Source organism: Tachyglossus aculeatus, chromosome 18 (assembly GCF_015852505.1).
Source record: "Tachyglossus aculeatus isolate mTacAcu1 chromosome 18, mTacAcu1.pri, whole genome shotgun sequence".
Lineage (NCBI taxonomy): Eukaryota > Metazoa > Chordata > Mammalia > Monotremata > Tachyglossidae > Tachyglossus > Tachyglossus aculeatus.
Genome location: NC_052083.1, coordinates 29,996,383 through 30,022,379, shown reverse-complemented (window position 1 = coordinate 30,022,379; position 25,997 = coordinate 29,996,383). Strand labels below are relative to the sequence as shown.

Here is a 25,997-nt window from a genome sequence, read left to right as displayed (position 1 = left end):
CCCCATTGTCTCACTACTCGGAGCTCTGAAAGCCAATCCTTGGTGACACCACCGAAGGAGACGGACATTCAGAAAATCCGGAGCCTCTTCCTGTGGCTGTTCCATTGACTCCACTGGACCATACGTGTGGAAGAATTGTAGGTATGCCTATGGAAAATAGCAGGAAGTCATTCTACTGACCTCTCTACCCCTACATTTTTCTGTTTTTATGGTATTGGTTAAACGCTTACTATGTGCCAGGCACTGGGGTAGATGTCAGCTAATCAGGTTGATGCAGTTCATGGCCCACCTGGGGCTCAGTCTTAATCCCCATTTTACAGATGAGGTAACTGTGGCACACATAAGTTCAGTTACTTGTCCAAGATCAAAGAGCAGACAAATGGTGGAGCTGGGAATTAGAACCCAGGTCCTTCTGACTCCCAGGACTGTGCTCTATCTACTAGGCCATGCTGCCACATTTAAATTGGTATTGAAATTCAGGGGTTATTTCATGGGACAGACTATTTTTGAGGAAGGTTCTTTGTATGTGTCCCTAATATTGGCTTTGACGTCAGGGAATGTGTCTGTTGTTTTGTATTCTCCCAAGTGCTTATTCTGCACACAGTAAGCACTCAGTAAATGCCACTGATTGATTTGAGGTGGAAAGGCTAATAAAAGAGAAGGGAGTGGATTTCACATTTTCCTAAACACCCCCGTGGTGGGGGACCCGGGGGGGGAAATGGTCAGGAAGCATATGCTGCAGGCTCTACAGGTGAGTGTGAGGGTCTCAAAGCAGTCATTTCGGGCTGAGAAGCTGTTTGGTTTGAGATGAAAAAAAAAAATCATAAGGTGACAGCCAGTATAAAAAGGCAAAGCATCCCTATTCTTCCATCAACCATAAAACTAATTATTTACAATCATCTTCCTCCAGGGGTGATTGGAGGGAAGTTCTTGGAAAGAGGTCGTATTAAGAAGCCTGGACAGGAACTCTATAAGAGTGAACCCTCAGAGTTCTACAAGGCTCAGGATCTCTTTGTCGGAGCCAGAGTTTGTTTCCATGGTCACAACTTTCTCTTGGTGAAGACGGATGAATATACTTTCAACTATATGGAGAAGCATGCAGAAGAGGTGACTTTTTGCAACTTATGTCGGTGCAGAAATATGTGCTGTGTCTCTCCTTCCAGGCACCAGGCTCAAATGAACTCAGTCAGGAGCCTAGCAAGTATAATGAACAAGTATCTTGTAACCACGGGATCTTCTCAGAGACCCGTTGATTGCCTTGAGTCTGTTTATGCATTGGTTCATTTGCTTCCTAGTATCAGGAATTCAAGACACAGCTGGGATGCAAACTCACAGCTGAATCAAGTTTCCTGATTTTTCTGCTGACCCACACACTTTTCAGCAGGAAATGCAACCATTGTAGGAAAGAAGAAAAGATAAAGAATAACTAGCAATCCATTTGGTGCTATCCCAGTTAATTTGCACACTCTGCTACTAAAAGAATAGACACCAACCCAAAAGAAGCCTCAAGGAAGCCCAGTAATTTTTATGGTTGCCACTTTCCAAAACAGTAATCACCTGAGGCACTGGCAAAAACTTTACTATTTTAGTGAGGAAGAAGTCAAAACAAGCATCTCTTAAAGATAACTGCCGAATGCCGTAAACAAGGGAAGGGGAATGGAGGAATGTTAATGATGTTTTAATCAAGGGCTTCAGAAGAAATAAAATTATTGTAATTTTATATATAACTTTTTCATTGTAATGTATTCTAAATTGGTTTTATATGCTGCAGCACCTGTCTTCAAAAGCATTTTTAGAATATGAACATAGGTAAATAATTTTCCCAAAATTTTAATGAGGGCTCAAATGTAATTAATTTACATTTTGAGAACATTGCGTATCTTCTTCTCCAAATGGAGTGAAAGTATAATTGCATTTATCCTCATGACACTCCAGTGAGGTAAGTCACTAAAATAAATCTTTACCTATTAAATCATTTCTCTGAGATGTTTAGGCTTCGAGTCATAGCAAAACCATAAACTGTGCATGTTCCAAAACATACAGTTTAGACTAAATGTGATTTTAGGCACTGCCATTTGGATTTGATAATCCTTATTGTTTTGCAAGTAAATGTCATCTTTGCCGGCCAAAGGAGGTATGAACATTTGAGAAAAGGAAGAAGGAAAATAACTTTCAAAGCAGTTTTGCAAACCTTCCTCCTTGCAGGACTATAAAAGCAGGATGTTATCTCATACGGATATCCCTGGGGAGAGATGCACATCATTTTAAGACTGTCTCTTAGAAGTCAGTGGCTTTTGGACTGAAGCAGGGTTTAGGCAGGTGGCTGAAGGTATTACTCTTAATGCCCCCTAACGCTCTCTGAAGATGCTTATCTAACAGATCTTATCAACTGAAAGAGATGAGAACAACTGCAAAATATCTAGGCGATGAAAATGGATGGGGGAAAAAGCAATGCTGGGCCATTTTGCAGCAAGGATAGATTATTTTATACCAAATTACTTTCTTTGCTTTTTTTTTTTGTTTTGAAAACTGAACACTTGAAAGTTACTTTATTCTCATGTTTGCTTTGTTAAATATGCTTAGCTAGGCCCAATTTCTCTAGCTTAAAGAAAAGGCTCTGGATGTGTTTCCAGAAGGGAGACAAGGACAGGTCTAGGTTTCCCTAAAGCCTTAGAGATCAGACAATTAATGGTATTTATTGAGTGCTTACTGGGTGCAGAGCACCGTACTAAACACTTGAGAGAGTACGAGACAACAGAGGTGGTAGGCACATTCCCTGTCCACACTAAGAAGTCGTCTATACTCCAACTTTGAGGAGCATTAGACCCAAAAAAAACTCCGTGTGTGTTCGTTCATTTATTTATACTTTTTTGCCCACTCCCAGTTCCCTGTGGCCAATATCAACGTCATCCTTAACAAACTGAAAGCTATAGGAGGACCCAGTGCCACAGAGATCAAACAGATCTTCGCTGCTATGGATCCTTGCCATACGAAGGAGATGGAATACAGCAAATTCAGGTATGGACTAGCAGTAACAGCAGCATTTGTAAAGTACTTACTGTGAACACAGCATTGCACTCCGAGCTCGGAAACATACAGTAGAAGTAACGGATGCGGCCCCCATCCTCTCATGGTGTTTGCAATCTAACGGGCGGGCCCTTCCCTCCTAGATTTTTCACTTCTTCAGGGATGCAAATTGCCTGTTGATATGTGGCATTTTTGTATGGAGTGATGGAGTCTCCTGTTGGGAAGGAGGGTGAAGCCTCAGTCCTGAGACCCTCTGCCCACCTGTACTCTCGCCTCTTCTGGGAGATGGTGTGCAGCATGTAGCATAGACACTGAGTCAGTGCTTTGCACATAGTAAGCGCTTAATAAATGCCATTAAAAAATTGTATTTTTTGGAGCACTTATTAAGTGCAGAGGACAGTTGTAAGCTCGTGGGAGAGTACAATATAAGAATAAACAGAAACATACCCTGCCCGCAATGAGTTTACAGCCTAGAGTATAGAGAAGCAACGTGGCTTAGTGGAAGGAGCATGGGCTTGGGAATCAGAGGATCTGGGTTCTTTTCCCAGCTCTGCCACTTGACTGCTCATTTGTAAAATGGGATTTAAAACTCTGAGCCCCACGTGGGACAAGGAGTGTGTCCAACCTGATTAGTTTGTATCTACCCCAGTGCTTAATACAGGGCCTGGCACATAGTAGGTGCTTAATAAATACCTACAAAACAACAAGAAGCAAATAGCAAAAAGTTCTGCAGTAGCAGAGTCCATGTATGGCTGAAGTGATGACAATAGTCAATCAATGATATTTGGCGCTTACTGTGTGCAGAGCACTGTTTTAAGCATTTGGAGAGAGGATACTACAACAGAGCTGGTAGACACGAACCGTGCCCACAACCAGCTTAGCTGTAGCACCATTGCCTTTTTAACTACTGGAACTTTGCCCATGTAAGCTGGCAGTTTTTTAGGAATCTTGCTGATTCTGTACATCTTCAGTTAGAAATCTTCACCACCAATGCAGTAACGCTCATTGGGTAGAACTGGGACTAGATCCCAGGTTTCCTGCTTCCCAGGGAGGGGTTCTTTCCATTGGACCAACAGTTGATGTCCTGTGGCCTGGGTTAGTTAAATGGTTTGTTTATGTGAAACCCTATTATCCTTATTTTAAATTATTATTTAGTCCGTAGATTCAGATTTTAGATTATAAAACAGATTGTTCCATGGTTCATAATACTAATCATTGCAGAACTCATTAAGCACTTACTGCATGCCAAAAATATACTAAGTGCTGGGGTAGTATGACTACTGATAGTAAGCACATAACAAATACCATTATTATTATGTGCCAAGCTCCTTTATTGGATATAGTATTTCTACCTTACCTTGTTTAAATGTTACTGCATCATATCACAAATTTGTAAGGCATCACTTTAAACAGTTTCCTGGCAGTCTGTTTCCAAAATTATACACCTCAGAAATATACGTGTTTAATAATGTACCGTATAGCCTTATAACTTCATAAGAGTATCCAATTGCACTTGGATATACTGAATAATGTAATAGTAGAACTCCTTTCCAAAGGTTCAGTGCATTATTGAAACACAATGGAATAAAAAAAAACCCATTAAAATCACCACAGGCTTACTGTTAGATTTTGGACTCATAAAGACTGAGAGCTGCTGCCACAATAGAAACATATAAGCTTCTTATAGACTTTTGGAATCAGAAATGGAGCTGGCAAATCTGAATTCTTGGTTAACGTTAATTTCAATTATTGAAAAATCTTTCCCCTCAAAACCTACTTAGTTTTTTTCCAAAAGTGAAAAAAAATCAAATGTGAGGATTTGTAAAATAAGATCTGATGTTTAGATGGATAAACTCAGATTCCACCTCCCCCTTCTAAAAACCCCTCTTGTCTGAATTCTAAATTTTAAGTTGATCATAGGTTGTCACACTTAGCTAAAATGAAGTTGCTGATTAGCGAAGTGGTAAGACTCCTTTCCAACACTGATTTTGGATCTGTGGCTGTCTTAGCTATTTATTTTATCTCTAAAACACGGCTCCTCTCGTAAAATAATGCTGCCAGCAAAGTTTTTTTAAAATCCTTAGACCTATGGAAACTGTACTCTGCCCACCATATGTACCTTGGTTCCAACCACACTTACCAACTCATCTCCTAAAGCCACCTCTAGCATATTCTGCTTCTATACACAAGGTCAGAAGTCTAGGATCACATAGGCATTCATGTCCCTTGGATTCATCACGTGCCCCAACTCGATTTCTATAAAAAAACCAAACCAAAAACAACTGCAAATGTTGGCTGCCTGGCCGTTATTTGCCCACTAGTGGCTTTCTCTTTAGCCCTGGATTCATTGGCCCATGCTGATGATTTGCATGGACAGTATATGAAAGTCACTCAGCTAGAATAGATGCTGGTGGGGGAGTTGAAAATAGGCAGGAAACAAATTCGGAGAAGAAACCCGAGATTCAGAATTGTAGAAGCATTTTCATTGTGATTTAATTTTATGAAAGTAATAGAAACAAGTCTTACAAATCATTTGAAATGCTGATTGGGGAATTTAGGCAACCCCCAACAATTCCAAGGTTTCATGATTTCTGCCTCGAGATTGGCGGCAAGCTTTGATAGAGTCTCTTGTGTCAGCTGCTAAATAGTAATATAATCAGAAAGAAATGTCCGGCAAAATGGCTTCGGTGAAGCTGAGAGCGAGGGAGCTTTCGTCAATCTCTAATTTGTATTGGCTTTAAGAGAACCTTACCTTAAAAACCATCTTAGCCACTCATTTTTTCTGAGTTAAGGAAGTATGTTCAAGCTTAGTGGTGCATATTTCATTTCAAAGCTCCAAACAGGTTGAGATATTGAATGTGTTGGTTGGGGAGAGAGACAGTTTGGAAAAAGCTTCAACCTTGAGTTCAGTAGAAACAGTAAAGCTCGAACTCAATGCATGACGGAAAATTTCCTTCAAAATGTGTCTGGAGAATTATAGTACCAATGACAGGCGGAGTATTCAGGGGCCTTTGATGGACCTAGTGGGTGAGAAGTTGTATTACTGATACAATATTTTTAAACTGTACGAAAAGCCTGTAATTCCATTGCATGTTTATTTGAACAATCCTAAACTTATAGAACCCTAAACAGATATTTTAGTCCAGTTTTTTAGAAGGCATTCCATAGTTCAAGATAATCATCCAGGCTCAATGGAAAGAGCACGGGCTTGGGAGTCAGAGGTTGTGGGTTCTAATTCCGACTCCGCCTCTTGTCTGTTGTGTGACCTTGGGCAAGTCACTTAACTTGTCTGTGCCTCAGTTCCCTCATCTGTAAAATGGGGATTAAGACTGTGAGCCCCACGTGGGACAACCTGATTACCTTGTATCTACCCCAGCACTTAGAACAGTGCTTGGCACATAGTAAGTGCTTAACAAATACCACCATTATTGTTATTATTATCCAGGAAGGAAACTCTAATATTGATGGTGCAATTGTATTTAAGTTTTTATGCCTCTGGAGGTTGCCTTATATATTATTGTTGCCTTGACACTGAGTAGGCAGTATAAATTCAGTGTGGCTTGGTTCAAAGAGCATCCTGCTATTTGAGGATCCAGCCTGATCAAAGAGAAATACCGATTTACAATACATTACGTTACAAACTATAAGCTTGTGGACTTTGGATCTTTTTTTTAATGGTATTTGTTAGGTGCTTACTGTGTGTCAAGCACCATTGTAAGTGCTGGGATAGATACAAATCAGTTAAATCAGACACAGTCCCTGTCCCTCTTGGGGCTCAGAGTCTGAGAAGGTGGGAGAACAGGTACTGAACCCCCATTTTACAGTGGAGGAAACTGACGTCTAGAGAAGTTAAATGACTTGCCCGAGGTCACGCAACAGGCAAGTGGCAGAGCTGGGATTAGAACTCAGACCTGTGCTCTTTCCACAAGGTCACAACTGCTTCTAGGAAATGTGAGGTGCTCTGCAGAATAAGCATAGTTGAGGAGGGGAGAGAATTGCCTCCATCTGATTTGCCAGAAAGGGCTTTGTAATGAAAAGCAAGACTTCAAGGAAGGAAGGAGCCAGGGCAAGTGTTGCTGGACTATTCTAAATGGCTATTGTTCGCTTTCCTTAATACAGAGATGTGATAGCAAATGTGACGGATGGAAATCTCTCAGAGCATGAGATCGTGACCCTCGGGCGTTGCTATGGCATCCGGGAGGATGTGGATGTAGATGTCAATTTTCTGCTCGCCCTTGCCCAAGAGCAGCTGAAGAAAAACGCCTATGAGAATTTTGACCTGATCATTGCTGCCAGTGCTTACAACGATAAGGAAAGGTAAGGTTTAAAATAGGGCTTCTGTGAACATGGAAATGAAAGGGAATCCTGAAATGTTAATAGTTTCATATTTTTCTGTAAGCTCTGCCTAAAAGGAATCTGTGCTGGTTTTTGAAAGATGGGGGAGGTGATGATGTCACAGCATATTTGTTGTGAATATGAGGTTGTGAATTTTGAGCAAAGAAGCAATTAGATATATTCCCTTTTTTTGTATTTGTGGCTGGAACCTCTCAAAAACCTGACCAACTGTGGCCCAACAATATTGAGCTGTGTGGTCATTTTTTAATCCTAAGGACCTGTAACTTTTTAAACATCTCCATATTAGAGAGGACACAAAATTACATGCACAGCTTTTTCGAAAAGGTATCTCCTGATTCCTGGTGGCTTTACTTTAGCATTAATGCAATCTTTCTTTGGTCCAGTTAAGAAATTCAGCATCAGGGCATTCTGTGAGTCATCACCAGTTGTGCTAGTCTTCAGTAATATTAAATGTAATTAAATGAAGCTGCCCTTTTCCTATAATCTTGTTCTAAAGGCAAAGCCTCATTATATTGTTTCACCGTACTCATTAGTGAGAACTGTTTCTCCTTCCTAGTTACTTTACTCCTCCCTTGGGGAAAAAGTTATCAGGAAAAGAAGAAGTAGTGAAGAGTAAGAATGACTCTGTGAAAATTTCTAAGTTAACCGGAAGGAGTCCCAGCAAATCTTGGACTTTCATGGGACCTTTCACATCATTCAATTTTTTTCATTTTTAGTAAGGGTTAGAAAAGGACTCATGGATTTCTTCCATTTTGTTTTGATGCAGAAAAGGCTCACTGCCCACAGAAGAAATCCGAACTATCTGCAAGGCCTTCAGATTGCCCTTGGCTGACGGTCTTCTACGGGAACTGCTCTCTGTGTAAGTAATTGACTAAACCGTGTTCACAGACACGTTCTTGATAGATTTATGGTAATAGATAAATTCCCAATATGTAAAAAACTAAACAGTAGATCTTTAAATATCTATGGCTTATCTTTTGACAGGTTTGTGTTTATGCTAGCTTTCACCAGGTAGCAGCCTCAAAATGGAGACAGGCATAGCAGCTCTGCCTGATGCTAAAGAGGGCAAGAGAGAAATTCTGTTCCCCTGCCAGTTTTCACCTTCAGCCCAGTCAGCTGTCGAACAACACCTAAGGTTGTTTATGGGAGACTGGGCAAAAGAGTCAAGAAGCTGCATGTCCTAGCGGTTAGACCCCGGGGCCTGGAAGTCAGAAGGATCTGGGTTCTAATCCTAGCTCTGCCATTTGTCTGCTGTGTGACCTTGGGCAAGTCACTTCACTTCTCTGTGCCTCAGTTATCTCACCGATAAGATGTGGATTAAGACCATCAGCCCCATGTGGGACAGGGACTGTGTCCAACCTAATTACTTTGTATCTATCCCAGCACTTAGAACAGTGCCTGGCACATAGTAAGTATTTAACAAATACCATAAAAAAGTGTAAAGGGTTCTGTACTATCCATCAGTTTAATCCATGTCCCATTGATGACTGAACACCTTAATTATGCTGGGTAAAAAAGGTTATGCAAGTAGCTCTCACAATAAGAGCCCTACTTAGCAAAGCACTGGTGACCCTGGATGACCAGGAATTAAAAAATAAAAATGAATTAAAAATGAGGTCCCTAAAATTTTACCACCCAAACCAAACAGGGCTTACTAATCAGCCACAATTAATCAATCAAACAATGGTATTTATTGAGCGCTTACTATGTGCAGAGCACTGTTCCAAGCTCTTAAGAAAACAACCATCTTGTTATGAAACATCAGGACTCTCCATGCCAGTGAGAGTATTCATCTTTCAGAAAGAGCTGCACTGCACTGATATCGAAACACTTAGCATCCCTTGACTATGAATGACGGCTCCCAGAAACACCCTACTTTAGGAGGGGCCTACCAGTTTCGGAGCTACTGCCATCACTGGCTGAGTTAAGGAATCTGGTACCCAGTGTGGGAAGAAAAGAAACAGAACTTCCAGCTGCTGAACATTTGCGAGCTTCTTTCTAGGTTAGCCTTTAAGGACTTAGCATCGCAGAGACCATGGACCTTCGTCTTTGAGGTTATACCATCTTCCATGGCCCTGTCCCATTTGCCCCTGTTAGGAAACCAGTTGTTCCTTCAGGAAGCAATGCTGGGAACCAATCCCCCTTGGAGTCTGAGTCAGAATCCAAGATGAGTTCCCTTTGTGATTTGCTAAATTCACATCTCACTCCTCTAACAGCTGCCTTATAACAAGCAGCTGTCCTGGGGCTCTGGGGAAGCTTTAGACTCCAGTTCATCTTTTGGCAAAACCCTTTCTACCTTGCCATTGGCCTCCTGGGCTGAGCTTTGGGCTCTTTTTATATTCCTTACTCATACTTTGACCGCTTGCAGCTGTGTCGTCAACCCTTCTCTGGCCTCTTTGGTCCCAGCTGTTGCCATGTAGACTTCACAAGGTTCTAAAGGGTGAAGAGACTGTCCTAATAGCTTATTCTTAATCACCTCCTTCTTCAAGGACTCACTCTTCACCTCCACTCACTACCCCTTTCCATGTCCCTGATTACCTTCTACTGCAGAGAATGCAACCAGCTGATATATTTCCCCGCAGTTTCCAGTGATCGGGTTTGTTCTCAAGCACTGAAATCTCTATTCAAGGCTCTGCTGTAACTGGATTGTATATGTGAGGGATTCTCTATAGGGCCCCAAGGACTGGAGTCTTTTCCTTTTGAAACTGGAAACTGGCTTTTACCCTTTGGGGTTCACAACTTTGATTTACGTCCATGAACCCTACAAGATACTGTGGCCAAGGGAAGGATCCCATAGTCATGGATGTTCTGAAAACAGAATTTACAGATAATTAGTAAACATGGAATTAAAGGCATTAAACATAAGGGCCAGAGAAGGTTAAATCAAGCATTTCCTTCTGCAAAATATTCTGCCTATATTGTCTGTTTTGCATTGAGAGGAAAAAAGAAATTGCAATTCCTTTTAGATTACAGATGCTTCCATAAACAGAGCCCTGCTATGAAATGACTTGGGATGGGATGTGCCAGAGCCAAAGAGAAAACAATAGCAATGGAATTGATTAGCCTGCTAGGGAAGGATCCTGCAATCTTCATCAGTTTGGTTGTTCCCACCCAAGGCTCAATGTGACTTGATTTAAAGTCATTCATTCAACATGACTGTTTTATTCCCTTTCTATGTACTGCTGACCAGTTGAATGAACTTCTCTAGGTGCTGTTTACAAAACATCAGAAGAAAAGAACCCTGAAGTTTGTTGTGCTTTTCTCTTAAGTGGATACCTCATTTTTTCCCCCAGATTGCTTTTAGTACATTATTTAGTTAAGGTTCTCGAGAGTGTTCTTTGTGGTAGGAGAGGTAGTAATCCTCAAGTACTAAAACCTTCATGGCTGATTATCTGTACAATCCTCTTGAGGAAGACAAAGTAACCTTTCTAAAAATGGAGCTCCTGGAACAGCAGTTGGGGTCAGCCTCTAGTTAAAACAACAGATTCCTGTGGAGAGTATCCCAGGCCTAAAATTCTCAAAAAGGAGGAGGAATTAACATTGGCTGTATCTGGTCTCCTGAGGTAGGCTTACAATGTAAAACTCTAAGTCTCTTCTGAATTTTGTCACATTTTATCAACATGAAACTCCATCTTGGGAAAGCCCGGGCCATTTATGGAACTTGAGGTCATGGTGCTATCTCACTAAGTACTATATTTATGACAAAAATAAGCTTGAGTCTCGGCACAGTCGAAATAAACAGCTACAATTTTCAGGCCCACCATGATTAACATAGCTTAGTGACCTGGAATCAGTGGAGGTTCTAGACTGTAAGTTCATTGTGGGCAGGGAACATGTCTATTTTTGTACTGTACTCTCCCAAGTGCTTAGTACAGTACTCTGCATATAGTAAGCGCACAATAAATACAATTCAGTGAATGAACAGAGAATACCACATAGAAATGAACTAGTGGGGGGTTTTTTGTGTGTTGTTTCACTGCATTATTAGAGCATTGCTGGGAAAGTGCTGTTCCTTTTGTTCTAAGCCCCTTTCTCCCCAATGGTAAAGTTATCAGTGATTTCCACGCTGATAGAAAGGGGAAGAAATTAAAAGGAAGAGCTTTTGGTAGAATCATAGAAATGGAATGATCTGATTAGATAAACAGCCCAAAAGCTTGGAGGATAAAACATTTTACAGGGAGGGGAAAGGAGGACAAAAATGTAGAAGACTAAATATTTTAAACTAAATAAGGAAAAAGTCATCATAAGAATTTTTCTGTTAGGTTCCTATAATCTAAAACATCTTGGGAGGAGGTCAACTTTGCTTAGTACTATATGGGATCATATAAAGCAGAATGTGCAATATATATTTTAATGGTAAAATTACTATTGCATTTGGAGCCGTTTAGATCAATCCATGTATTTAAATTTCATTTTCAGGTTTGAAGACAGCAGTGAACAAATAGATTACAAGAAGTTTTTTTCTGGTCTAAACTGGAGGGGAAATGCAATTCCTGCTTCCCAAACTATGATGATGTCTACAGAGGTAAAATTAATAACTTTTAAAAAACATATTTCCAAGCCTTCAAATCCTTTAATATTGAATTCAGTGTCATTCATCTTAAAAATACCATGCAGAGGGAAATGATACCTCTGATGTTTTGAAAGAGCATTTACTGAATGAAGTTCTGGCATTTATAGCCCGGATGTTTGTGTTAAGTTAATCCTCTTTTCATAAGAAACAATCATCCCTGGAGTAAGGAGAGAAATGCCTGTCTGGAGCCTTATATGCCTTACCTGACTGGCAGGTGAAGAGTGAAATACTAGGAAACTGTTATGAAATGTTATAAACACTGTTATTGAAAAATTCCAACCCCCTCATAATAAAATACAGCCTATGCAAATTGCATATGGTGACAAATGGTTCCTCAACGATACGTATAGCTATAGCCACAGCTTTTCTTTGTTTTATACTTATGTGGTACGTGGATTCACGGTCCAAATATTTCTTAATGCATTTAAAAATGCTTCACAAAGAAAAACCATAAATGTACATAGGATTAAATACTGCTCTTTGCAAGAAAAAAAACTATTTCCAGTTTTGGGGCCCTTTACTTCACTAAGGGTCTCTCATTGGATCCATTATGGTTAGAAAAGATGGTTTCTGATGCCTGCAGGTGGTGGATAAATTCCTCTGTGCTAAAAAGGTCATCTAGACTCCATTATCCTGAAAACCTGCCTCTGATCCCTCACCCTCAAAGGCAGGGTCCCCTTCGACAGTGGGTCTGAATAGGGAAGAGCAAAGTTGGGGTGATGGGTCCAAAGCTAGAGGGCCACGCCAGGTCCCAAGGTCAGTGTCTTTGGGAAGCATCTCCATCTTAGGGAGCACTGGGGCCAACTTGTACTTCCCAAGCGCTTAGTACAGTGCTTTGCACACAGTAAGCGCTCAATAAATACGGATGATTGATTGATTGATTGGGGCCTCTCAGGTCTTCTATTCAATTGGGGTTAGAGCCCTTCTAAGTGTAAAACTAGGAGTTGGGAAAAGACTGGAAACTGAAGCAGAGTGACCTAGGGGATAGGGGATACCGTAATAATAATGGTATTTATTAAGCGCTTACTATGTGCAAATCACTGTTCTAAGCACTGGGGAGGTTACAAGGTGATCAGGTTGTCCCACGGGGGGCTCCCAGTTTTAATCCCCATTTTACAGGTGAGGTAACTGAGGCACAGAGAAGTTAAGTGACTTGCCCAGAGTCACACAGCTGACTCCAAAGCCCAGGCTCTTTCCGCTGAGCCACGCTGCTTCTCTAAGAAGGACCTTGGTTCTAATCCCAGCTTTGCCACTTGTTTTCTTTGTGACCTCAGACAAGTCACTGCATTTCTCATCTCTCACTTCTCACCTCATCTATAAAATGGGGATTAAGACTGTGAGCCCAATATGGGACAGGGACTATGTCCAACCCAATTACCTTGTTATCTGCCCCAGTGCTTAGTGCAGTGCCAGATACATAGTAAGCGCTTAACAAATACCACAACTACTTTTCATGGATCTGGACTAGACGGGACTTCTTTGGAAGAAAGAACCGTGACTCAGGGTCTGACCTCACAGGCTAAAACTCAAGCATATCGAACCGAAACTTAATCTTAGAAATACCAGGTTCAGGGAAGGAATGTGAGCTAGTAGAGGGCTCTGGCTATGGAAGGATTAGTTTCAATGTCAGCCTGGTCTTGCCTTCTGTTTTCTACCTCTGAAAAGTTTGGGTCATTTCATGCTGCGCCCTACGCAATTGGGACAGTCTCTATATGTTGCCAACTGGTACTTCCCAAGCATTTAGTACAGTGCTCTGCACACAGTAAGTGCTCAATAATTATGACAATGAATGAATGATTTGTGCCTTCCCCAACATTCAAGACAATATTTGACACAGAGTGAGCACTTAAATACCATAAAACAGGCTCCAGCTCTGGATTAAAATGTGAAAAAGGATTTGCTTGGGGCAAGGTGGGTGAGTTTATTCTAGATCAGTCAGCAGTACAGTGTCTTGTTATAATTGGCATTAGGGCTTATGCAGTATATTTAGCAGTCTACTTGGTTTCAGAGATGCTATTTGTACTTACTAATGATGACATCGAGGGGGTTCCTGCTTCTTAGTGTTCCCCTCTTCCACAGCAGAGGTTAATGTCCATGTTCTGGATTGGTCCGTCGGTTGCTGCTGGGTCCGAGCTGTCCACAGGAATTCCGCATCTTCTGTTCAGTGTTTTATTGGGTCTTTATAGAGGTTCTTCGGTACTCTGTGTTCAGCACATAACAGCTAATTGGATAGGCTGCTGTCACCTAGTCTCCGTCCGTGACCGTACCTAGAGTTTCAAATCATAAGACATTTTATGATTGATTTTTCATTGGTGCTCCTTGAGGCACTTTATAGTGTTCCCTCACTCTGGTTTAATAAAATATACTTGGTTCCTGTATATAGTTCCCTTCTCCAAAGCCTACTAGGACTTCATAACTGGGAAGCTCATTAGGCGTAATTCATCACTCTTTTTCTGAAAGACCAGGGTCCCAGTGGGCAAATGGTCAGTTTCAATAGATTATTCTCCAAGGTGTAGGCTGGGAATGTAGCATCACAAATACTATCTTGGTCTGTGAAGAATTTGTGAAAGCAAAATGTTATGCATTTAGCATTTGCAGAGACTTCAGCAGGCCTCCAGACTTGGCTTTGAGGCATTTTAATCTCAGGGAAGACACCTGGAGGAATTATTTTACAGCTGGCAAAGAATATGCCAAAATTGTAAATGTAAAACTCATAAGAAACATTTTTAAGTGGTATTTGTTATTAATAATAACAATTATAAAATAATAATAATGGTATTTGTTAAGCACCTATGATGAGCCAGGCACCGTTCTATGCGCAGGGGTAGTTAAAAGTTAATTGGGTTGCACACAGTCCCTGTCCCACATGGGGCTCGCAATATTAATCCCCATTTTCCAGATGAGGTAACTGAGGCCCAGAGAAGTTAAGTGACTTGCCCAAGGTCATACAACTGACAGACAAGCAGACAAGTGACAGAGCCAGGGTTAGAACCCAAGTCCTTCGGACTCGTAGGCCTGTGCTGCTGCTTTTCATTTTGGCCAGTGGAGAGAACCCAGCTAGAGCGGAATGATGCAGGACAGAACTTGATACCCCCGTTGATGATGGATCATGGGATTAGGAAGAAGTTTTAAATTGGGATGGGATTGTGACTATGGTATAATGAATAGTGTTGGGGGGGGAATATTCTTTAGTCAATGCTGAACACGCATAGGGTTACTGAGCTCATAAATTTAGAAGAGTCACCCAAGTGTCCTATGAATGTTGTTAACGGTAATAACTCGGATGCTTCTAGAGTGTGTACTCTGTCAACACTGGAGCTGGGTCTCCTATATGCCTCTACCATTCCCCTAACAATTCCTAGCAAAATAACCTTGTCTTTCATCCATCATTTTGGGGAGAAACAGTCATTTTTGGCTGCTATCACTCTCTCTCCCTCCTACTGTACTTTTAAAAAAGGGTTTCAGTCCGTAACTGTGTGATAGAGGTTGCTGGGGGTTGAGAGGTTCCAGAAAGTTTCTTCTCTGTGGTCCAAAATAGAGTCTTAGGTGCCTTGTACATGTGAGAGCAGCAACGAGAGGACTTGTGTGTCCTGAGGACTTCTGGGTGAAAGTAGTGAGCTAATGGTAGTGGGTTACATCTATCTCTCTGGCATCCTGCCTCCTGGACATCCTCTATTTGACTTGTTTCTAGATTTGACACTGCAAGCCTCAACTCTAAACTGCAGCAGATGATATCCCTGGATGATCTGGGTGCTTCTCCATTCCCAGTGCGAAACAGACCAGCTGAGACCCTCGAAAACAGGGACCGGGAAAGGGACTAGAGCTTCAGATGTAGGGAATGGCCTCACGCATGCATATGGAACATTCGTACTTACATTGCTGCCTCAGGGGGTGGGCGGTCTTGTGGTAACCGGTTACCCGGCGACTGTGCCATGGCTCCTCTCTGCCCAAGGCGACCTTAAAATTGGGGGAGACAATGAGGAGTACACAGGCAGCCAATCTGAACCCAGCCTGAACGAAGTTAGCTTCAGCTTTGGGCGCAGCACAACTAAGCTCCCAGGAGTCCGCAGGTCCCAGGAGTGGGCTGCAGGGCCTAGAGCTGAGCCCTGAGCTATTCACGAAGAGAGGAGGCCCCAGAAACCCTGTCTGAAGCTAGATTTGAACTGTGGAAGCTCACACTCTGGCAGAGGTCAGGGTCAGTGTCTGTCTGGGGCTAGAGCGGAGAACCAAGCTACGCAGTTGTCCTGAGGTTCTCCTTTCATCAGAGGGGCAGGATGGGTGGCGTGGAGGCTCTGTTTGTAATCAGAAGGACACTAGATAGAGGAGAACGACCACCACGTCCTTGGCAATCACCCACCCAACGTCTACGTGGGGGGCCTCAAAATGAACCACTTCCTTTGTAAAAGGTGGGAAACCAAGCAGTGTGTCTCCATCCGACCAGTACGTGGGGGTGAGTTAAAAAAAAGGCTTGCCTGCTTGAATCCCTGCTGCATCTGGCTGTTGGTGTTACAGTGGAAAATTTTAAAATAGAATTAGCCGTAATCCAATTATATTGCCTTTTAAAAATGTCAGAGCAAATAAATCCACCCCAGCCTGTTCACTCACACACAGCTTTGCTGTTCCAGCCTGGTTCTCGGCTGCTTGAACGTGCTTCCATTCCACTTCCTCCTTCGCTTCCTCTGGTTTATTAAGAGGATGGTGTTCCCGCCCTTTCAGAGGAGCAGCTGCACTTCCCCCCAATTGGGTCGGGTGATCATCCATTTGGGGGCTTCTCCCGCCCACCACAGATACCTTAGCAACTCTTTATGGGAGGGGGAAATTAGATTTTTCTGAATCTTGAGGCCCTCTTTGGGACCTCTTCTTTCAGACTCACCTGCTTTATGGTCTCTATGCCCGGCAAGCGTCTCCCCGGGGAGTCTCAGAAAGCTCTGGGTCAACCCGGCTGCTCTTCAGCTTTGAATGACTCATGTCTGAAATAATCGAGAGGTCAGTGTACAGGACCGGGAGTGGGAAGTTTGGGGTTCCCCTTTCATCAGTCTGTCCCAGAATTATCAACCTAATTCCTCATGCCCCCTGCTGCAAACTGACCACTACGTTTTCCACTGAAAATCTGAGCACCATTTGGAAACAACCATAGACTATTCTTTTCCATTTCAGAGAGAAGGGTATTAAATGCCAAGTGTCTTAACCAGAAACCTTATTTTGCTTTTCCATTGGCTTTCTCCTCTGTACAGGACAGTCTTTATAACAGATTCTTTTTACATTCATGTTCTTTTTGGTGGCAGAACAGCCTAGGGACATTAAAATAGGCAGTTTGAAACCAAACCTATTGCCAATCTACTATTAAATTGAGGTTTCTCTTTTCTGACACTTGGTAAGAGTTCTTCCAATGAAAAATGGACCATTTTTACATTTTCAAATCCTGGCAATTCTCTGTAAATCAAGGTATTTGAATACTTTACTCAATACGGCTGTGGTAAATAATTTTTTGATTTTCCTCCCTGCGGCAATATTCCGATAATGCACTAAACTGGACTATTCTTTTAATGGTAGGACTTCAGATCTGTGTCTTTCCATCCAAGTGACTTTGGTTACCTCGCGAATTAGGGAAAGAATCTTTGATGAAAGTTAGTAGGCTAACCCTAAGTGACTTTGGTTACCTCGCAAATTAGGGAAAGAATCTTTGATGAAAGTTAGTAGGTTAACCCTTTACTGGGAACCTGTTCCACGGAGGCCAATACACCTTGCCTGTAGCCCCTCCTGCGCCCCATCTCCCCACCCCCTCCAGTCTCTGGGAGGAGTCCAGCACAGAGTCAGTGGGGGGGGGAAATCAAGTCCCTGTCCAAGATTCTCTGCTTCAACCAAGGGGGATTTCTCCCCTGAAGCCAGTGACCTTGGTGCCTATGAGCAACGTAAATTTCTACCTGGCCACAGGAGCAGCTTGCCCTATGGTGACGATTTCCATTTGTGGGCACCGTTGGCTAGGCCACTTCGATGAGACTGCAAACCAGGGGCTTTTGATGAGGGGCACAGTCAGAGGGCAGTGCTGATCCTCCCCACCCCTCACCCTTCCCTGCCACTGTGGGCAAAAGGCAAGGAAACCAGATTGTATTTTAGCTTAATATTGATTTAACAGATTCAGAGTTGCATTGCACACTGTGAAGCTCATATAAAGGAAAGAGAGAAATGAATAGAAGAGTGAGTTGACCTGTAAATGTTACTCTGAATCCCGACTATACATTTGTCACATTTTGCCAGTATTACGACTGTAAACATTTAGGTCCCCCATACCTGAAAGAACTGCTTTCAGATTAGAGTGAGGCAGTTTTAGCCTCAGTGATGAAACAGAGTCTAATAACTTTTTGCCATCATTATTGATCAAAGTATTTTTTTTTTGCTTGTTTCACAATTGTAAAGTGAAGCATACATTTTGGAAGTGAAGAGGGAGGATGTTGGAAAAAAGCTTATAGAGCATGACAGTGGGTAATCTAGCCTCTTTTCTCACTGTCCCTTAGTGGCATTAGGATTCAGAAGGCCCTGGGGGTGAGTCCCCCCCACCCCCCAAGCCTGAATCTGCATTTCAACATTTCATTTAGGTCATACTTCTTGGAAACAGCTGCCTGGACTGAGGGTATCTATCTAGGAAGGGATGTTTTTGCCTGCTCACCTGTGTCTCTTCCTTAGAGGGTTGGGGGGAAACATCAAAAGTAGCATATTATAACAGGGACCTCCTTTTGAAAGTCACCTCATTTCCCAAGTGTGGGAGTTAGCTTAGATAATCATGGAGCACCTTTAGTGCTCCTTTTCACTCCACTGAATTCTAAACTCGCCATCATCTTTTCTACTTTTAGGCTGAAGATGTCTGGGGAGGTCAACTTTCCCCTCCTCCAGTGAAATGTGTCAAATACCTGCCTCTGCTAAAGGATGTGTTTGGCATTGAAGAACAACCTGAGTGAATGTTTTCACTGTACCAAATATATCTTGAAGAAAACAGTCCCCTTAAAAAGAATCAAAGATGTATTGTTTTGAATTTTAAATGCCTTACTCCATAAAGAAGTGTAGTTAATCTCTTTTGGTCACTTTCATTTTATCAGAAAGCTAAATTGCAATGTTGGTACAAAGGGACCATTTAAATATCTTTTAGAGATCTTATATTTTTATCATGGGTTCCAATTCTTAATGACAGGGTCTTGAATTCATTGTTTTTGACTGTCCTAAACCATTCTGACCTGAAAGAAAAACGTACTGTTTGTGGGACAGCACAGAGCACGCGATATCAAATCAATAGGTAAGTGTTTACTACTTTCTTGGCATACTTTTCAGCTGTATTTTAGCATTAGGGGGAACTAACTGTTCTTTGTACTACCATGTTGGGTCCAGTATATCAGAATCTGTCACTTAATAATATTTATTGAGTGCTTACTCGGGGTGGAGAGCTGTACCATTCACTCATTCAATCAATCATATTTATTGGTCACTTACTGTGTGCAGAGCACTGTACTAAGCGCTTGGGAAGTACAGGTAGGCAACGTATAGAGACGGTCCATACCCAACAACGGGCTCACAGTCAGTGCAGTAGAATTAATAGACACAATTCCTGTCTTCATACCAAGACAGTATCAAGTAATTGGAGAAGCAACATAACCTAGTGGCTACAGCATGGACCTCAGAGTCAGAAGACCTAGGTTCTAATCCCAGCTCTGCCTTTTGGCTGCTGTGTGACCTTGGGCAAGTCACAACTTCTCTGTGTCTGTTACCTCATCTGGAAAATGTGGAATAAGACTGTGCGCCCCAGGTGGGACAGGGACTGGGTTCAACCTAAGTAGCCTGAATCGCTCAGTACAGTGCCTGGCACATAGTAAGCACTTTAACAAATAACGTTTTAAAAAAGTGAAGGGGCAGTCTTTCCTTTTTGTGAGCCAGAATTGACCCTAACCAAAAGAGATACTAGTGATGACAAATTTAGGGACCTATAGTCTCCATATCCTTTCCAGTCTTACTGTTACCTAATGCTGTGACATAATAATAATAATAATAATGATGGCATTTATTAAGCGCTTACTACATGCAAAACACTGTTTTAAGCACTGGGTTACAAGGTGATCAGGTTGTCCCACGGGGGGCTCACTGTCTTAATCCCCATTTTACAGATGAGGTAACTGAGGCACAGAGAAGTTAAGTGACTTGCCCAAAGTCACACAGCTGACAATTGACAATTGGCGGAGCCGGGATTTGAACCCCTGACCTCTGACTTCAAAGCCCATGCTCTTTCCACTGAGCCACGCTGCTTCTCATACAATAGTTCCCAATGGTGAGGGGCTCTAACCCTCCAAAAGCTCCACCGTGACAAAAATCAGAGCAGTCTTGACTAGAAACAAAGTGAAGAGCTGCACCCTGGCGTTGTAAGGAACCATTGGTTTGTCTACACCTGAATTGTTCCATTTTAAGAAGAACAAAATGGAGCTGGAGGAAAGACAGCTAAAATAATCAGTGAGACAGAACAGTGTCCATATTAAGACAGACTGAAAAGAGTAGGACTCTTCAAGCTGAAAGCTGACTGCAGGGTCAATCAATCCATCAATATTTATTGAGCACTTACTCCTGATTTAGTTTTACAACATCAAAAAGAGTGTGGACAGGGTGACCAGAGAATTGTTTTCCAAAACCCCCACCTAAATCAGGATAATGAAACTTGAATCCTCCTCTGCCTCTCAAATGGTTCTGATGCAGTGGAAACCTAGTGGAAAAAGCATGGACTTAATCCCAGCTTCTCCACTTGTCTGCTGTGGGACCTTGGAATGTCACTTGACTACTCTGATCCTCAATTCCCTCATCTGCAAAATCAATCAATCAATCAATCGTATTTATTGAGCGCTTACTGTGTGCAGAGCACTGTACTAAGTGCTTGGGAAGTACAAGTTGGCAACATATAGAGACAGTCCCTACTCAACAGTGGGCTCACAGTCTAGAAGGGGGAGACAGAGAACAAAACCATACTAACAAAATAAAATAAATAGAATAGATATGTACAAGTAAAATAGAGTAATAAATATGTACATATATATACATATATACAGGTGCTGTGGGGAAGGGATGGAGAGGGGGACGAGGGGGAGAGGAAGGAAGGGGCTCAGTCTGGGAAGGCCTCCTGGAGGAGGTGAGCTCTCAGTAGGGCCTTGAAGGGAGCTCGGGGGGTCGCGTAACTAGTAACAAAATGAGGATTCAACATTTGTTCTCCCTCCTACTTAGACTGTGAGCCCCAGAAGGGACCTGATTATCTTGAATCTACCCCAGCTCTTTGAACAGTGCTTGACACTGTCAATTTTATTTACTGAGTGCTTCCTGTGCACACAGCACTGTACTAAGCACTTAGGAGAGTGCAATATAACAGACACAGTCCCTGCCCACAATAAGCTTACAAACTACCACAATTATTATTCTCCTGGAAACACTGACAGAGCCCTCTCCCGGCTCTCCTCCTACCTCTCTGGCCATTCCTTCTCAATCTCTTTCCGCAGGACTTCCTCTGCTTCCCGATCCCTAACTTTGGGGGTCCCACAAGGCTCAGTTTGGGGTTCCCTTCTAGTCTCATTCTCTCTTAGAGAGCTCACCAATTTTCATGCCCTACTGAGAGCTCACCTCCTCCAGGAAGCCTTCCCAGACTTAGCCCCTTCCTTCCTCTCTCCCTCGTCCCCCTCTCCATCCCCCCATCTTACCTCCTTCCCTTCCCCACAGCACCTGTATATATGTATATATGTTTGTACATATTTATTACTCTATTTATTTATTTATTTTACTTGAACATATCTATTCTATTTATTTTATTTTGTTAGTATGTTTGGTTTTGTTCTCTGTCTCCCCCTTTTAGACTGTGAGCCCACTGTTGGGTAGGGACTGTCTCTGTGTGTTGCCGATTTGTACTTCCCAAGCGCTTAGTACAGTGCTCTGCACATAGTAAGCGCTCAATAAATACAATTGATGATGATGATTGATGATGCTTCAGCTACATCTCTGTGTGGAGGGCTCCCAAATCAATCTCGCTCCCTTGCAATCTCTAATCTCCTCCTGCTTCTAGCACACTTCTGCATATCCCACTGAGCCATGTACTGAACAGGACTCTTCATCTTCAAAAAAGAGACGCAGCGTGGCTAAGTTGAAAGAGCCCAGGCTTGGGAGCCAGAGGTCATGGGTTCTAATCCCGGCTCTGCCAATTGTCAGTTGTGTGACTTTGGGCAAGTCACTTAACTTCTCTGTGCCTCAGTTACCTCATCTGTAAAATGGGGATTAAGACTGTGAGCCCCCTATGGGACAACCTGATCACTTTGTAACCTCCCCAGCGCTTAGAACAGTGCTTTGCACATAGTAAGCGCTTAATAAATGCCATTTAAAAAATAAAAATAGATCAAATTCATTGAGCACTTACTGTTTGCAGAGCACTGTACTAAGTGCTTTGGAGAGTACAGCACAACAGAGTTGGTAGACATGTTCTCTGCCTACAAAATCCTCTGAAAATCTGAAAATACTTTTAGTGTGTAGATTGGCAGAACCAAGACAAATAATATCGTCTTCACAACACTGCCCACTGGAGGCAAAGGCTGTTTTCTAGACTGAGGGCAGGGAACGTGTCTACCAACTGTGTTATATTGTACTCTCCCAAGGGCTTGGAACAGTGCTCTGCACAAAATGATCGTTAAATATGATTATTGCTGTCATTAACTGAAAAAAAAAAATCAACCTCTGATAATAATATGCAAGCCCACAAACATTAGTGCTATCCTTGCCTTTTCTCTTTCCACCTCCATATCCAGTCTGTCACTCAATCCTGCCATTTCTTCCCTCACAACACTTCCAGACCTTGCCTCTTCCTCTCCATCCCAAACTGCCACCTCATCATATCCCAAATTGATGATTGCATCATCATCATCAGCTTGTAGACCTCCCTGCCTCCAGTCTCGCCTACATCCAGTCCACACTTCACTCTATTGCCTGAAACATTTTTCTAAAACCTCATTCTCCTGGCATGTTTCCCCATTCTTCAAAAATTTCCAGGTTGCCCATTCCTCTACATATCAAGCAGAAACTCCTGACCATTGGCTTTTAGGGCATTCAATCAGCTCTCTCCATCCTCACTCCTCTTCCAATATACTCCAGCTTGTACATCACCATTCCTTTCAAGCTAACCTACTTGGTCTTACCTCTCTCACTTCTCCCTCGTGCCATCCCTTCCCTTCTGGCAGATTACTGCTCTCCCATGTTCAAAGCCCTCTGGAAGTTATATCCTCTCCAGAAGACCTTGTCTGACTAATCACTTGTGCCCAACCCTGTTTTCCCCACAACTGGCACTTCAGCACTTCCATGTGACTTAAGCATTTGGGTACAAACCTGATTGTAGTTATGTGTGTATGTTTATAATTGTTTGCCTCTCCATACCTGTAATAAGCAGCAGAATGGTGTAGTGCATAGAGCATCAGCCGGAGTGTCAGAAGGTCCTGATCCTGGCTCCGCCACTTGTCTTCTGGGTGACCTTGGACAAGTCACTTCACTTCTCTGGGCCTCAGGTACGTCTGCTGTAAAATGGGAATTGAAACTGTGAGCCCCATGTGGGACTGGGACTGTATCCAACCCGATTTACTTGTATCCAGCACTTAGTGCAGTGCCTGGCACATAGTAAGTGCTTAACAAATAACATAATTATTATGAATTACTGTTAATTTATTTTTGTTTCTGTCTCCCTCCTTTATAAACTCCTGGAGAGCAAGGGTCAAGCCTACTAATTCTACTGTACCGTCCCAAACCTTTAAAGGCCATGCTTTGCACAGAGTACGCATGCAGTAAATGCAATTGAAGTAGGTGCGAAACAAAAGGGAAAAACTTTTTCACACAGCCGGTAGAAAGTATATGGAATCTGTTACCACGTCAATATCAGAAAATATCAATAAGTTCAAGAAGTGTGGGTAAATTAATGTATGAAAAGTTCCAAATAGTTTACTTAAAGATATTAGATGATAGATCTTTAACCATGAGGCAGGCAACCAAGAAGTCACTGTTAATACTTGCAGTCCATTGGCCTAACTCAGTTTGGCCTGTTTGACTATTCAAAAACAGGGGGGGTATCTTTTCCTACTTCCCTTAATCACTTAGTGCAGTTCTTTGCCCACACCAAGCTCTCAATAGATTTTTTTGCTACTGGCCCTCTTCCTAACCATTTATATTATCATCCTAACAATAAGACCTGATTTGACCAACCTAATCCTAAATATTGGATTTGTACAAAAATCCAATATTGCTTTGTTTTGGGGTTTTTTTTCCTCCAGTTTTTCTGGGGGGCCTGTGATGAGGTCCAGCAACTCTGACACTTGGAGACTGGTCATTCCTCAAACTGCAAGGTGTCAGGATTGACACTTCTAGCATTTCACGAGTGACTGATGGGTACCCAATACTGCAACCTTCCAGACAGAACATTTTAAACATGTAAAGAATTTAGGATAGTACAGCAGTAGAGAGATGGTTCAGGAGGAACTGGGAGAAGGAAAGGTGTAGGACTCTTTGGCTGGTGTGGATGTCCATGCTGTGATACTCACCTACTATTAGATATAAACTAGGATTGTTTTTTCTTACCCTGTGAACCAATAATTAGCAATTACATTCCCATTATAGGAATCATGCTGATAAACATGATACATAATGGCTAAACAACCCCTATACATAATTATTTCTTTTATAATTAAACTCATATACTGGAGGAGATTTATAATTTAGAGCTAATATCCCCATTAGTAGAGTTTATGACTCAATAAACAGCTCCCACTAGTTAATAAATGCCAAAGCTATAAACACTAGGACTATTAAGGCAGGAGAACTTCTGGACCTCCCTCTTCTGCTGGCGGTCCCCAGGCACTGAGGGGAAATGCTATCTCAGGAAAAACATTTATTCTGGTTATGTAAATATCAATGAATTGTCTTAAAAACCCATCTGGAAATCTCCCAACCTTCCTGTGTCCCAGGTGGTCCAGAAATGCTTATGCATTCTGCTTAGTTTTCCAACTAGTAGATAATTCTTTGGTTTTCAGTAAAAATAAACAATGCAGCTCAAACACTGGGGCGGAATTTCTATTTCTTCTCCCCCCTCCGGGAAAGAGGTGAGAAAAATCCCATCCATTGCTGTTAGTCAGGGGTATTTCACTTAAGAAAACAAGTTTCAGGATCTTACATATGCTTAACCTTTTTTGCTGCTAATATTTTCTCATTTTGAGGGAGAAGTGAGTATTGTCTGTGGGTGTTCATGGCAGCTGAAGGTTAATATAGGCAAACCTTTTGTACTGGGAACAACTTTCTGGATGTGCTTGAAACTGGGGGACTGATTGATGAAGCTGTTCGAAAACAAAAATCAAATCTGTTCTTTTCACACGAAACTGATTAAAAGCCCTTGAAGTTCACATTAAAGTGTTGTTGACTCAATGCCGAAGAGCCTGAAGTTAACTAATTTGGGTGCCTCTGCCTTTTTTTCACCCAAGTGCATTCCTATTTGAAAGGCGATGAGTTTTAAATGTGTTCATTGGCTTCAGCGCTTACGAAAATAGTTGCATATTTTGGTGGATGTGGTGGAAAGCAAAATCATCATGAATGAAAAGACTACTGTTAAGGATAAACTTCCTACCTTTTTTTTTGTCTTTGTTTAGTATCAAGTATATTGTTGATGTTCAATAAAGAGCAAAGGTCACAGGGTGCCTTTGCTTCCCACTGTAGAGCCCTGACTGTGCTGTTATTTCCGATGGTTATCAATAATTTGGTTCATGCCTCTGACCCTGGGGTATTAATTTGTGGCTTGAAGATGACCAATACAAAGATATTTTGACCTTTTCCACGTCCACAGTAGCAAATCATTGTGCATTCCAATAAAGGAGTCCAGAACATTGAAATGAAAAAGCCTGGAAGGAAAAGGATACTGGAAAGGGAGAGTCTTTTGTCTTTGAGCTTGTTCCTGAATTGCTTTGGACTAGTATTCTCCCCACCCACTAACCCTCCACTCCATTTCTTTAAA

The 25,997-nt window shown here is 42.1% G+C and overlaps 1 protein-coding gene across 2 annotated transcripts in view; it reads left to right on the top strand.

The window, feature by feature from the left end:
* EFHC2 (EF-hand domain containing 2) overlaps positions 1-19,022 on the top strand; it is a 67,513-nt gene extending 48,491 nt beyond the window's left edge. For both annotated transcript variants that reach the window (XM_038760440.1, XM_038760441.1), the window contains exons 10-15: positions 911-1,107; positions 2,885-3,018; positions 7,147-7,344; positions 8,150-8,242; positions 11,803-11,908; positions 18,808-19,022. In XM_038760440.1, the coding sequence (XP_038616368.1) occupies positions 911-1,107; positions 2,885-3,018; positions 7,147-7,344; positions 8,150-8,242; positions 11,803-11,908; positions 18,808-18,912 (833 nt within the window). In that variant the 3' untranslated portion in view covers positions 18,913-19,022. The remainder of the gene's footprint in view (positions 1-910; positions 1,108-2,884; positions 3,019-7,146; positions 7,345-8,149; positions 8,243-11,802; positions 11,909-18,807) is intronic.
* Positions 19,023-25,997: the final 6,975 nt, after the last annotated feature.